This window comes from Taudactylus pleione, unplaced genomic scaffold (assembly GCF_031769625.1).
Source record: "Taudactylus pleione unplaced genomic scaffold, aTauple2 ptg000155l, whole genome shotgun sequence".
Taxonomy (NCBI): domain Eukaryota; kingdom Metazoa; phylum Chordata; class Amphibia; order Anura; family Myobatrachidae; genus Taudactylus; species Taudactylus pleione.
In genome coordinates this window covers 7,786,792-7,802,542 of record NW_028284557.1, presented here as the reverse complement: position 1 = coordinate 7,802,542, position 15,751 = coordinate 7,786,792, and the positions used below count along the sequence as shown (strand labels likewise).

The 15,751-nt window shown below is 43.5% G+C and overlaps 1 protein-coding gene across 1 annotated transcript; it reads right to left on the bottom strand.

The window, feature by feature from the left end:
* Positions 1 to 626: 626 nt before the first annotated feature.
* On the bottom strand, positions 627 to 12,987 carry MSL1 (MSL complex subunit 1). Its single transcript, XM_088474638.1, has 8 exons — positions 12,239 to 12,987; positions 9,677 to 9,906; positions 8,519 to 8,898; positions 5,423 to 5,487; positions 4,332 to 4,399; positions 4,108 to 4,232; positions 1,083 to 1,155; positions 627 to 991 (listed from the first exon to the last, which is right to left on the bottom strand). Exons 1-8 carry the CDS (start codon positions 12,695 to 12,697, stop codon positions 901 to 903), a joined length of 1,491 nt encoding a protein of 496 aa, XP_088330764.1. The 5' UTR covers positions 12,698 to 12,987; the 3' UTR covers positions 627 to 900.
* Between the last annotated feature and the right edge of the window lie 2,764 nt (positions 12,988 to 15,751).

The following is a 15,751-nucleotide window of genomic DNA, read 5'->3' as shown; positions in this document are numbered from 1 at the left end:
TTTTGTCTACTATGACAACCACAGTCTCATGACACGTGTAGTTAGCAGCAGGCTTTGAAACAAACCTCTAATCATCATGCTCGTTCACAGCACAGTGCAGATTGGATTAGTTTGGGCAAGGCACCACCAGTTCTGGAGAACGTTAGAGATGAAGAAGAGTTGATATGAAGTTAATATACGAGCAAGCAGGCAGCAGCTCATGATGAGGGGGAGAGGTGTTGCCTGCTAGAGCCATTTTTAGGTGGGCGTTATGCAGGCTAGAGAAAAGCCTGGGGACTTTGCATTGATCACCCTGGGGAAAACAATGAAATCCTTCCATCATTTCCTAGGATTGTCCAATTTCCATTTAACAAACTGCCAATTTATTTAAATTAATAGGACCACTTCCCTATAAAATATGTTTTGCATGGAGTAAAAAGTATGGGGCTTTTATAGACTCATTAAAAGGTATTGTGAATGCCCCAGTTTTCTGTTTCAAGAGCTCATGTTTCAAGGGAGTTTGGGTAGTGTTATAAATGCAAAATGAATGGTGTTAACAAGTAAAAGGAAATGCTAGGTTAGGTAAGCAAGACATAGTAATGGGGAAAGGAAATGAAAACAGTACTCCGCACAGACCAGGCAGTAAAGACAATGCGAATAAGCGATGAAGTTTATGTAAAAAAATAATTGACAATATTTCTTCTCCAGAAGCAATTAGAGATTTAGTTTAGTTAACTTGGTCAAACAATACACCACTAATCCTGTGACTGAACTTTCATAGCCAGTGGGGTGTGAAACAAATTGCAGGCCACAAGAGGTTACAGAGGAAGGCAGAGAAAACCCCTTGGATTTTGTATACATCAACTTGCAGTGCATATAATTCAATATTTAAAACGTTGTCACAAGACAGAGGTTCCCAGCCTATTTACGGGGTGTCCTGTGTGGAGTCTGCTTTTTCTGCATTTCAATGCGGCATCGACTCCGCTCATCCAGCCAGGGTAGCTCAAAATTCCTTTAGGGAAGAGAAGTGGATCAGATGTGGAAAGAAAAAATAAATTGGGTAAGAGAAAGATTAACGTTAATTGTATGTACTGTAAACTTACTGTGGTGCTATTTTGGGCAGGGGGCGTCCAAATGCCACAACAGGGAGGTAGGGGGTGATCATAACAGATTCCACTGCGAAAACAGTAAGAGTCAGTGCACAGGGCAAGAAGAAAGGAACAATAGTTTTACCAAGTCTATGAAAGTATATTAACTATTCAAAAATTGGAAAAAGTGATACCACCTAAACAATGATGCACAGAACTCTCAGACTGAAGATTAAAAGGAACATACATTTGGACTCTCCAATATGTTTAAAATCATTAATTGTGGCGTTTACTGCTCCCATAATAATGCTTGTAAAAATATTTTAAGTATGTAAATATTTCAGCCATGCCCCTTTCTTTCCGCCGAGCTAAACATATATGGCTACTTTGGATCCTAAGGGCCATATTCGATATGGGGCGTAAAGTCCGTCATCGGCGATAATTTATTGCCAATCACGTCATTTTTGCCTATTTCCAATATCCCCGTATTCAGTTATATTGACTTTTCGCCAGTGCAAAAAGTCAATGTAAAAAACGAGAATAATTTTTCACCAGCCTTTAGCAGGCGAAAAAAAAGTGAAAAATTAGGGATCAGGGGTGCAAGCTTAAAAAAAAAGCCTGCACCCCTGGGAATGGCCCCTAAAAATGATCTGCAACATAAAAAAAATAAATAAATAAAAATCAGGACACCCCAAAAAAATTTGTTGAATTTTGGGGTAAAAAAAAAATAATAATATGGGGAACAAGTTTAAAACTAACAAAATAAATTCTGGAGGGTTCCCAAGTATGCGGCAGGTGTTTTAAAGAATGCGGGTGGTAGCCGCAGGTGCATTTAAGTTTAAAAATTAACCTTAGGGACTTAAAAATATGCTTGCACCCATTTTCATGTACCCCAAATTTGATGCACCTAGCTTTTTTTTTTTTTTTTTACAAAAAAAAACAAAAAACTAAGTGCTCTTCTTCACCCCTTCTTCTCTGTCGGAAAAAAAAAAATCTGCCGCAGCTATTTAAAACCATACTTCCCTTCCACAGGCCAATACGAGGGTGCCCATAATGATCCCCCATGTCAGGACATCATTAGGGGGGTCCCTGGATGCTTTCCCAATACTTACCATTCCGCAGCTTTCAAATTGAATACGGGGATAAAGCGGGCATGCGCCCGACACTTTATCCCTGTAAAACCTCCGATGTGGAGCGAAAAGTCCAGCACGGACTTTTCGCTCAAATATTGAATACCCCCCCTTAGGGGTAAATTTGCAGTCGGTTTGAAACCGGCGCCCTGGTTGGGCAGTTCAAAACAATTCTCACGGTTATTGGAAAATAATGGGGACCCCACACAGTCCCACCCCTCCTATTTTCCAATACCAGTCTAGGCTCAGAGGTCTGATTGCTGGTAACGGTATACTGTTTGTGCAGGTTTGCCGTCATTTTATGGTTGTTTTGCTAGCTGATGCTTAGTAAATCTGTGGTTTGTATACTTGTCTATGTAAAATAAATGGATAGTTGCTCTGATGTTCTAAAGTGTTCTAAATACTGTCATTTGGTAGTTTTTCCGTCTGTTCATCACGGGTTCAGAGAGGAACGCGGAACATCAAAGATGCTGGTATGCTGATGTGATTGGGATATATAGACCATTTATTAACATCCAATCACGTCCAGCTACTCCAGTTTGAACACTAAGTTATTAAATGAAATGTTCCACTGTCTCCCCGGGGAAACCGGAAGCAACGTCACAGGAAGGAACATCATACTAAAATGTAAAGTGCGGGACATTCATCCCCTTCTTAGGGTATAAATAACTGATCATCTCTAAGGCACACCATCCCCTTGAAGTCATCCACTAAAAGACAAAACGCGTTGGAGGCCTGTACCTCACTGATATACTCCAACTAAAAACAATATATCTATTGGTTTTTAGCATCCATTTATTATTAATATCAATATTGCTTTTATGTTCTTATCCATGTTTTTATTACTTTTTTTGTCTAATTTTGTTGTTTGTTTTAATACTGTCAATAGTGTCCCATTTTTATTGTATTATAAATAAATTGTACTTTTTATTCTTAAGTTTTTCTGTACGCTACAGTTCTTTGTACAGTAGATCATTTATCTCATATGCACAGTTAGCACTTGCACTTTGTATTTATATGCAATCTTTTTTGTGGCACTTAAGGCGCTCTGACCCAATTCCAGAGAGTGTGTGTATGTGTGTGTGTGCGCACACACACACACACACACAGCCGCCACTGAGGACGGGTCTGGGCATGGCTTGACTAGGAAGTGATCATGGTGACATCACGGGTTCAGAGAGGAACGCGTATCATCAAAGATGCCGGTATGCTGATGCGATTGGGTTTCACCCGCTTCCTCATGCTTGATTTGTTATGGGATAGGTGTGAAATCCCGACGCCGGAAGACCGGCAGCAGTGAAGAACCCGACAGCTAAAAAGGTAAGTATTTACTAACCCTACTCCTCCCCCCAGGGGTGCCTAACCCCAACCTCCCCCCCTAGAGCCTAAACCTAACCCTGCCCATCCCCGCAGCCTAAGCTTAAGTCTCCCGGGGGTGGGGGTGCCTAACCTCCTCTTCCCTTAGCCTAACCCTCCAGGGGTGGGGCCCAACCCCAAGTCTCCCGGGAGGGAGGGGGGGGGGGGGTGCCTAACCCTGAGTCCACCCCAGGTGCCCCTAACTCTCTCCCCAGCTGACCGCGCCCGCCACCAGGCTTACCTTCGTTCGGCATGCCGGGCATCAGGCACCCAGCGTAGGTATAATGACAGGCGTCGGGATTTTGACGCCTGTCATTAGTACCCTGCCGGGATTTGACAGTCGGGAAGCCGACGGTTGGCATTTCGACTGTCGGCTTCCTGACTGCATCCCATTTATGATATTGCAATGTATCACACATTGCCTATGTGAGTGTTTTTAATCCTTTATATATCCTATATACTTCACTATTGTGCGCTATACACACACACACACACACACACACACCATACAAAGAAACTTAAATTACAGTCCGTTTATCAAAACGCCTAATTACCATCTTCGGGTTCTGGAAAGAAAGAGGTGACCTCTGGCTCACTCTCCTGATTCCCTTTCTTTTTGTACATCCTCAGCTGCAGTCGCTGTAAGATTCTCTGCTCACGGATCCTCTGTATGTCCCACCTAGAGAAAGTGAATAAGAATTAATGAACACCTAGATGCTGACCCTCAGGACACAAAAGCGTATAAACATACATACACAATCAAGTCTGTTGCTCTCACCTTTTTCTCCTCTTTTCATCAAGCTCTAACTTGGCATGTCTTTTCGCAAACACTGCATCGTCCAAATTCTGGAAAGATAACAATTTATAGGCACAAGGTAGAATATCAACATAGCAGCTCCCAGTTTTCACCTAAAAGTTGGATTAACACATAATCACAATATTTTATACACCTACAGAAATCACCCCAGAAATTAGATTTTAAGTTAAAATCACCATGACACTGGCTTCACATTGCTCCTCTCAAACGCTGTAATTTAAAATGTGGCCAATAAGAAGCTGTCTGACTTGTCAGCTGACACTCCATACTCCATTCATAATACCTCAGGCCTTAAATCAGATAATTCAAAACCTGACTGTTCCCTTAGCATATTGCAAAAGATTCTGCTGAACATGGGGTGAGGTTTCATAAACCTTGCCCAACTAAGAGAATATCTATGTTAAATCACTTGATATCCTATCAATTTTATTTGGACAACCAAACTATATTAGGGGTGGCCTTCGACGGTTAAACATTAACAGTCTGATGGTGAGTGCGTTCACCATCAATGGGAGGCCACTGATAGTAAAACATTGGTGGTTGTCCCCCCATGGATACTGTCGACCTCACGATGCACGTGTGCAGACCTCACGATGCACATGTGCACAGCCAAACCATTTGATGGCTCACCATAGATGGTTAACTTCCAATGGTGGAAAACCTTCAACCATCGATGGGCATCTCTAATCTATATACTATGTTCTCATGATATGCAAACTCCAATAGCCTCTTATTTCCCCACTGATCAGTTGCCACCCATCATAGTACATTTATGCTTCAGCTCCTCGCTCTTAAGTCTTTTAAAAAAAAAAAAAAAAAAAAAAAAGGAAAACAGTCTGTTTTTGTCAACTCCCCACTTAACTGCACTGTCCACCCAAGTAGCAAATTAGCTGGTTACCTACTTTTATTACTTGAAAACTAGGAGCAATCTCAATGTGAGGCAGCTCTGTCCTGTGCATTGTGCTCACTATCAGCCCATCGCTTCTGGAGGATTTGCCATTTGCTACATGAAGGGGATATTTCGTTATGCCCCTATGTTATGAAATCCTTACCTCTGGTACATCTGATGCACACAAGTCCTGCAAAGGCTCTATAGGATGTTCTCTCCATGAAGGAACTAGAAAAGAGAGGAAGTACAGAATACATACACGATTAACATTTCTGTAAAACTATTTGGCTCAGAGAAGGAATAAGTTCAGAGTTCATCACTCTTTATATCTAAGTAGCCGTTTACTATACAACAAATCTCATGAAGTCACTGTCTTGCAACATTATGTGATGAATACATCATCTTACAACATTACTGCTATAAACTAAGCATACTTGTTGAGAAAATCATTGTTTCCCTTTTTGGATTCTAGCAAAACTTTAAAAAAGGAAATTATGCTGAAACATCAAATATTAAAAAAATATGTTTGCAGAACGCTAAGTATAGATAGAAAAAGTAGAATAGATGACTGGTGCAAGGTTTAATTACTTCATCTGTACGAAGTATTCTATCATTTATTTTAGCCTCTAGAAATTACTACTTAAAAGTCTCTGGCTATTAATTCCACATTTTTAAAAGCATAGATGTAAACCTCCAGAGAATAGACATGTTGTGTACACACAGTGAAGACGGGCATTTTGTGGTCTGAACCAAGTTTCATGAAATTGCAGCCTCCATTTCACCAGAAACCATTGGCATCACTAAAACACTTCATGACACCTATTCATGAACACTGGTACCAAGTGACTTGAAGCTGTATTCTAATTAACAATGGGGTACAAAATGCTGCCTACACTAAGTAGGTGACTGGGGCACCTCGAAACAAATTCTAATGTGCAGCCACCAGCTCCTTTACACAAACAGATCAATCACTGCCCATGTCTCACTGCTTCAGTTATCTTGAGAAGGCTTCAGACGTGATGGCTCTTCCCAGACATTTAAAGAAATAACAGTAAACCTGAAGTCACATACATCAGGTACACTGTTTCTTTATTTAAACATTCAATTATAATGCCCAGATCGATAAAAAACCCTAATTTGAGTCAAGCAGCAGGTATCACCAAAATAGGGTAACACTATATACACATGTCTAGTAACAAATCTAGTGTTTAATCTGTAATGCTTTCAATGGGGAAGAAGCAGCTGGAGCTTGAACACAGATTAGAGCAGCAATTGCGGTTATTTGTTACATTAAAACTGATCTGCTCCTTCCCTTCACTGGAACTCCAGAAACGTCTTGATGAAACTATTATTCCTGGAGATCCTTCATTTCCATGACATAGCTCATAGAAAAAAAAATCTGCTGGTTCGCCATTCTAAAATAACCTATTAGATAAGCGTAAGCAGGTAGGCCAATAGGAAGCTGCAAGATCCATACATGCAGCTTCCTATTGGTCTGCATGGTCACACTACCACAGGCTATATGGCCAAAGCTGTATAGGAAAACAGGAGCGCTGGGAAAACTCTTTTAGCATGCCTTTTATACTACTGCACTACGGGGACAAGAGCTGGTCAATTAAAATTAAGAGTGTAACGATAAACAAATAAAATAAAAATACAAGCTACAGTGCAATAGAGAATTGTTACCAATATTCAAAGCATCTTTAGAATACACCAGGCAGACCAGAATAAACAAGCTGTGTTCATGTACAAATACCTACAAGAACATACCCCTAAGCACTTTCTTTTCATACAGTTTGTATAAACCAAATACATTATAAATTCTAAACTTAACTAAGAGATACTAAAGCTAAATTGCATACAAACTCTGGTAGTAGTTATCTCCAGGTTTCTATTGTAAAAATGGAAAAGGTAAAATATAGCATGTGTCTGTATTATTCCCTGTCCTAACTAAAACAAAGATTTATTTTTAAAAACACATATATAAAAGAACAAAAAGCCTTTAGAGCAGAAGTTCCCAAATGTGGTCCTCATGGCACCCCAACAGTTCAGGTTTTAGAGCTATCCATGGTTGAGCACAGGAAGTTAATTCAAATTGACTCAGGTACTAATTAAATTGACTCAGGTACCTGTGGTCAAGCATGGATAGCCTCAAAACCTGGACTGTTAGGGTGCCTTGAAAACAGAGTTTGAGAACCTCTGCTCTAGAGGATGGTGATGTTGTTTGACATTGTGGTTGTTGCAAGCTTTACAAAACTGAGTAAGGCTTGAGACAAATACAGAATTACATACTATTACAGAGTACTCTAAATACTAAATGCTACAAGTGTGGTACTTACTATGAGTGGTTTTTATTTTGTAACAATTCAGATCATGAGCAAGTGCTTAACACAATCACTCTTCTGACTCATCTTAAAGGAGAACTCCAGTCTTTAATAAACTTTTACTTTTTGCCACTCCCTCGCCTCTTAAACAGGTTGCCCCTCCCATCGGCTAATGCTAACCATTGTTCCCCTTGCCATTTGTCCGAAACTAATCACTGGTGCCCCTGCCACTCCATGTTTCCACTCAGTTGGGGGAAAAAAAAAAAAAAAAATCAATGGGACTGTTCCATACTGAGTCTTTGCTGACTGTGGCATACAAAACATCTGAGACTAGTCAGTGAAACATGATTCAGGTGAATGGACAGCAAAAATCTGATATACACAGTCAGACCAGCTCACAGAGGTCTGGTGAATACAAGTACCCAGTGGCCAGGGATCTCAGCGCAACCGGACTAAGCGATTGGACAATCTGTGACAGATTGTTTGAGATCCCAATACAAAGGCAGTTTGGCCCTCTCTGAATATTATCCTGACCCAAAGATAAACCAAGCTATATGTGGAGACAGACAGTGATGAGTATTGGGCAAACTGTAGTTGTTTCAGGGAGGAACTCCTGCATTTTAATTTGTTGGGGGGATAGGAAATTAGAGTTGTCCTTATACAAATATTTAAAAAAAATTTTTTTACCAGACGTAAACATATTGGGGGTAAACAGCATTTGTTAGCCAATAAAAAAATTATATAACTTTTATTCAACTTTTATCTTGTTGCAATTTCTTAAACATATGAAAGTTGAAAGCATGTAACAGGGTGACTCTTCCGAGTAATGGATAATATAGCCCCTAAAATATTCAAGTTCTCTGTACCATGGGATAATAGAAAAACAGGAGCAATTTCTCCACCCCAGTGTACTTAGGGAAAGAATGGCCTCTTACTTGCCACACATTCTTCTTTCTTGGGGGAAGGTTCCCTCAGCGGGGATGGAGGTGGCTGATGCCACCGGCTTAGATACATGTCCGTGGTGGCGAGGTAGGGTAGAGAATCTACTTCACCAGGGCTTAGGTCACTGTCCTTTATTGAGGCTGTTGAAGAGGTGCCCCACGCAGACCTCAGGGGAGTATCTACTGGAGATTGCGAGTGCTCAGGAGTCTCTTTGCTGCGCAGCTCTCGCTGACAGCCCATCTCAGACACAGAGCCCCCAGGCTCTGTATCCTGTGTTTCTCTAGGCAACCGAGACATCTTGCCCTTTATCTTTGAGAGTTTAGAAAGTCTCTTCACAGGAGTCCTGTGTTCTGCACTGCCAAAAGCAGATTTCCTAGATGGTGGAAAGAAGAGAGTTAGGCTTGTTGTCCTTATTAGAAAAACAAATACTTCCTTTTTTAATTTGTATGTAGCGGTTGAAAAATCTGACACAAAAGAAATTATTTTTCCTTGTAAATGTTGTCTGATCCCCACTGCACATCAGAGAACTATATGTTGAAGCAAAGAAGCCATAGGACAAGGATTACCAGTTTGTACACTAATGACACTTCAAATGGACCATAGGGGGATGAAAAAGTTCTCCAGCCAATAGAATATCCTATTAACTATTTGTGGTTGTGTTTTCCCATTATGAATTTTAGTAACTTAAATGTTATATTATTGTCCCTCCCTTTGCAACCATTTGAATGGTGTGCAGTCTATACCCAGCACTCCCATAGCTCACGTTCGTTGGCCACGAGGCCTGAGTAATATTCAAAATGGATGGGCCACACATGTATGTTGATCTGTCCAAACCAGCTAGGGCTCAACACTCAATTTATTGGGTCTAAACTAAATGGACAAACTGCAGTCAGCTGAAATACTACACACAGAAATAGTCCCACCTCTTGAAATATTCTCAAAACAAAATCTGTAAGGGAAATGGGGAATCAGGTTATCATAAGGGTACAAAGGTAGGGACACTATTAAGCTATATGAGGAAAAGAGCAGGTTAATATAGTATGCTTTTAATTATGAACACACATGTACTAACGCAATGCATCCTTGCCCAGGGTCCAATTATTATGTAACTCTATGGAACAATCGAGGTGAAATTAATTTCTTGCACACACCTTTTGTGACCTTTTGCATTTCGGCCATAGGAGAAAGGTTTTGGGGTAAGGCCTGCAAGCCGAGGGGAGGCCTCTGGGGGAAACTCCCCACCCCCTGCACTTTCTGGAAGGGGAGCCACTGGCATGTCGACTGACGACTCTCGGTTTTGAGACGTGCGCTGTTTGTCCTTCTCACTGTCCTTTCTGACCAACTGCATACGTCTTTCCATCCGCTCAATGCGGGCCAGGAGCTGAGGAGAGCAAACGCAAGTATTGGAACAATTATCGGCAAGTATTAGAGGAGGAATAGAACAAAATGGAAACAAGGTGAACAAATAAACAAGTTCACCATGTAAAACAAAACGGTGTGTGAGATATATATATATATACATACACACACATACACAAATGTGTGTTTTTTTACCTTAAATCCTTCCATTTATAAACTACAGTATAGACTGAGCAGCAGGACAGTACTCTCTACAGGTATTGTATGTCAGTGTGTATAAAAGACTGCTACTACGTAAAGGCCCTGTCCAAATTCAAGAAAAAGATTGAGTGTAGTCAGGTAGACAAGAGATTTCCAGAATGGAGGGGTCTTCTTCCATGCTTAAATAGGTTAAGTAAGTTATGGATCAATTTGTCCAGATACGTGAGAAGAAATTAGAGGGGGGCGGGGGTATTAAGGTGTTTTGTGGAGGTGGAGGTGGGGGTTGGAGTTGAGGTGGGGTGGAGGTAAAGGAGAAACAGTCAGAGGGGAGGGAAGAAAATCAGTGACATACACAGAGCAGCCATATACAGTCTGCATTGCACCAAATCACTGTGTGAGTGTTAAGACAGACACCTATAACAACAGAAAACATGCTAAGAAAGACACATGTGCCAACCTACTGGAGAGTGCAATATAAAAACACAAAAAGGTGGTGAAATAGAATGAAAAATATCTGAACACAGGAAATATAATTAAAAAAAAAAATGGTCCCCTTGTCCACTGCAGTCTATAGGAAGGAAATGAAAGCCAAAAAAAAAAAAACTCACTGCAAAAGCTTAAACATTTATCAGACTGCATTCCTGGTCCCCGCAGATATCTGGCATTAGAAGTGTTAACGATTAGCAGAGATCCCATCTACAGTCAAAGGGGCCTAAACAGATTGAAATACTAGGAGATCCAGGCTCCTACAGCAGTGTAGGGGTTAAGGGGGCAGACCTTTCACTTATGTATATACATATATGAACATACACACAAGCTGCTGCAGACTTGCGGATTCTATTAACCATTACTGCCAATGCGACCGAATTCTAGGTGTCCATGTTGCGAGTTAAAGGGGGAAAAAAAATAATCCAGAGACTCCTCTGATTCCACCAAACCTTAAATCCATGGTATCCCATCCTCCTTTCCGTTGCCATGGCAGCCCATTTAAACCGCCACCCCCCCTCCAACGCCATGATGGTCCTGTGTGATTCTCATGAATGTGTATAGAGTGGAGGGGGTTTGTAAAGAAAAAAGGGGGAGGGCAATGAGAGGGGAAAAAAAAGGGGGGCTGGAGAGAAATGGTGAGGGAGGTGGTATTACCTTAGCCTGCATGAGTCCTTCATATGGAGGGCTGGCAAGTCAGATTCTCTAGCATTACAGCATGCAAGCTCCACTCCATATCTAGTCTCCCCCCTCACAAGCATCCTTTCCCTCTCTCCACTACAAGATTCCCTTCGACTTCCAACCCCCCACAACCTCCTACCCCCTATCTAGCCACAAAATGTATTGAATATAGAAGTACGGCCTGTCTCATAGGAAAATGTAAGTCTATCAGAAAACTTCATAACAGTGGTACAATGCTAGATCATATTGATTTATAGTACGTAATACCAATATATAGGAGCAATCCTTCAGAGATTTAATAGACCAGTTGCAATAAAAATACACAAACAAAATGTAAGACACACACATTGCCGTCGGATATAAAAGTGATCACTGGAAGCCACAATAAGAAAAACATGTAGATTCCCCATCAATACCCCATACACATTTTGTACACAATATCACAGTACAGGAAGAGAATAAGAATGAATTCCTCAAACATGACATATATATATATATATATATACACATACACATGCAATTATTGGTGTGCTTATGTCATTTACCAGTCCTTTCCACATGGATTAGTGGTGCCCCTGCCATTCTTTTGAATATATATATTATATATATACTCACACATATACATATACACACACACACACACATGTATACACACACACACATATATATATATTTTTTTCCTTGTATGGGTGCTCCAGCTAGTGTGCAATAAACTGTGGCTCAGAAAAGTTTGACGTGTGTTGACTACAGGTACACACATGTATATAGATTTAGAAAGACACGTACAGTACATGTATGTACACACTAGTCACTCTGTGTTCTTATGGTAACAAAGCAAACGGGGTGCTACACTGTTGTCTGTGGGAACATTACAATTACATATCACAGCCGCCTCCATTCCAATCACCACACACAGGCCTCGTCCCCGCTCTCAGTTTCTCTCTCCCCGGACCGCTGCACCATCCCATCGGCAGAAGAGATCTTACCGTGTCCTTCTCGGCCCGGAGCTCCCCGATCTGCCGCTCCCGCTCCTGTATACGATGCTGCTGCTGCTCTATTAGGTCCAACTGCAGAAGAACAATCTGTTTGAGGCAAGCACCGGGACCGGCGCCCCCTCTTAGCGGCGGTCTCCAACGCGGACCAGCCGGGGAAGTAGAGCTCGAGGCCGGGGCCTGGCCTTGCCCAGTAGCCGCCGTGGTAGCTGCCCCGGCCCCGGTCACCGCCGCCCCGGCAGCTCCCCCAGCCCCTTTATCCGCCAGGGCCCCCGCTTCACAGCCGAGCTTTCCGCAGGGATCGCTGAGCCCGGCCTGACCTTTCCCCCGCTCTCCAGCCCAACTGTCAGGCTGCGGCCTACTCCGGCCCGCAAGCCTCGAGCTTTCCTGAAGCTCTTCCCCCGGCGAGGGGTCGTCGTGCCTCGGGCGGCACACACTGCTTTTCATACTCATGACTCCTCCTCGGGCCCGGCATCCTCCTGCAGCCTCGAGTGAGGGGAGGAGGCCGAGGCCCCCGGGGCGCAGTGAACAGGGAACCGAGGAGGAGGAATCAGTACAAGATGGCGGCTGCGGGGGGAGGGCGGCTAGCCACAACTGGGTATGTATAGGAGTGAGAGGAGGGAAAGCTGCTGCTCATAGCTGCGGCAGCGCTGCATGCACACACTGACTGAGAGAAGCCGTGCACTCCGGCGGCATACGTACTGTACAGCTATAGTCATGTACAGCCAGCACGGGTGTGCTGCTGTGCTCTGTTATTGGGTGTACAGATTATAACCAGCACCACCCTATGTAGAGGCAGGGAGTGAGGCGTGTGTACCACCTTTACATGGGGGATACTGAGAGCTAGGGAGTATGTGTGAGGTTTGGCTCTGATTAGTGACCAAAATCCCATATGATATAAACATGTAAAACTCTGCATTCACGTAGTGAAAGTTTATATGTTCTGCATGATATCCTATTATTCTGACTATACTTCAGTTTTACACTGAAGTTAGTATCTTATTCGATCAGCTTCACTTATTAGTTGTGCTCCAGCTATTTAGTCAGATCATGTTATGTTAAATCAAGTTAGATCTCTAAGGGTCCTATGTATCAAGCTGTTTTTTGCATACAATTATGCAGGAACTGTTTCTGCATAATTTTATGTATTGTTCCAATGTTCTAATAGCACAATGCAGGAGATTTCACAGAAATCTCCAGCTAAATGCTAATTAGCACTGCAGATTGCAGATCCCATTATTATCAATGGGGACTACGATCTAAAGCTGGGTACACACTGGAGATATATAGCTGTAGATGGTCATTCATATGGGATATAGTTAGGAAGCCCGACTGTGAAATTCCGACGCTTATCATCAACCCCACGCTGAAATCCTGACGCCCGGCATACTGATCGTAGGTAAGCCGGGCGTCGGGAGCGCTTAGCTTTGCGGGGGGGGGGGAGAGAAGGATTAGGGACTCCCAGGGGGAGTTAGGGTTAGGCACCCCCCAGGAGGGTTGGGTTTAGGGTCTGGCTAGGGGGGTTAGGGTCAGGCACCACCGAGGTAGGTTAGGTTTAGGGTGCAGGGAGGGGGTTTTAGGTTTAGGCACCCCTGGGGGGGAGGTTAGGCACTAGGGAGGGAGGTTAGGGTTAGGCACCCCTAAGGGAAGGGGGGGAGAGGGGAGGGTTAGGGGTGTTACGTACCGCAGTCGGGATCTTCAGCTGCCGGCCTTCTGGCGTCAGTTTTTCATCCGACGGGCTTAGGTCCGGCGGTGATTCATACCGATTCCATTCATTCACACTGAACGACCATTATCTGTCTCTGGCCGGGGGCATGTTCCGCCCCCCTTCCCGCGGCCTATGCTGCAAGTGTCGACCGCCTGTACACACTGCCCAATGGACAGATATATCTGCTATCGGCTATGCAGCAGAGCCAACGTGATATGTCTGTGAACGACGTCATTCACAGACATATTGCTGGTACGTACTGGCCGACAGGCACCCGATATGTTGGCCGATCAATTGATCGGCCAATATATCTGTCAGTGTGTACCCTGCATAACCCCCTATTTACTAAACTCCAAAAAACAAAGCTTTTAGGAGTTTAGCACCGGTAGTTTACACTGTCTATAGATGGTGTTAACCAGTAGTTCTCAAACTCGGTTCTTAGGACCCCATACAGTTCATGTTTTCCAGGCCACCAGCAAGTGCGCAGGTGTATTCATTTCTCACTGACACGTTTTAAAAGATCCACAGGTGGAGCTAATTATTTCACTTGTGATTCTGTGAGGAGACCTGGAAATCATGCACTGTTTGGGGTCCTGAGGGCCGAGTTTAAGAACCTGTGGCTACAGGTAAGGCTGGAGGCTCCAGGTGCAGGAGAGAGATCTTTCAAGCTCTCCCCCACAGCTCCCGGCAGGCCCCGGAACCTGACACCATGCGTAGTGACAGCTTCCCCCAGAGAAGTCTTTTACTTCTGTGAAAAGGTGCCCACATGGTACGATATTATGCACAATCTGGCCGTTTTCGACGCATCGGAACGACAGATCGTGTATAATATGTGAATTGAAGTCAATGGAGGGAACTGCTCATTGGCTGAGAGGCGGCAGGCTCGCCTCTCTCAGCCAAAGAGCTGTCAGCATCGGGATTTCTATAGTGAAATCCCGCCACTGAGCCATCATTTGGGTAGTACCGTCCCTTAGAAGACGGTACTGTGTCTGCGGGTCCAGGTATTTTCGTTTATTTGTTTTGCCAAGACCGGGGATGCCTACATGGAATAAAGAGGACATGATCCACGCATATGAAGGGGTGAGTATGGTATTTTATTTTTTACAGGTACCCGTGGATTACTACTTGGAGAAGTGGACGTGAATGGCTTCAGGGATACTAGAGTATGAGTGATAGTAAGTGTGCATGTATGTTTTAATAAACTTATACTTTCAGAGTGTGTGTTTTGTATTTATTTTAATATTTCTTTTGCAGTGGAACTACAGGTACCAGCGGGCCCGTAATGCCCCGCATACTGGTACGTGTGGTTATCCAAGTACCAGCATACAGGGGAGGCTTGCTGGGACCATTAGTTCTTCTACAAAAGACAATATTTTAACTCTTTACTTGTACCACATTTTTAACACAATCAACCAGGCACCCACCGCTCCAGGGGTGCTGAGGATAGCCCCGGGCTATCAGCCTGGGGTGCCCTGGATAGGGGGAACCCTTTATTGGGGGGGTCCCCAGCTCCCCAGGTATCCCCGGCCTGGGCTGACTAGTGGTCAGAGGTAATGCTTTGGCCAGGGGATCCGGTGAAAGGGTTCCCCTGGCTGGGGCATTACTCCCTCGCTAGAAAGAGCTCAGTGCTGGTTATGAAAAATACAGGGGACCCCTACGGTTTTTGTCCCCTGTATTTCCAAAACCAGGGCCGGCTCAGCTGAGCCCAGTGCTGGTTGTGTTAAATACAGGGGACCCGTACGTCTCTTGTCCCCTGTATTTTGACACCCAGGACTGGCACTGAAAAGCCCGTTGCTGGT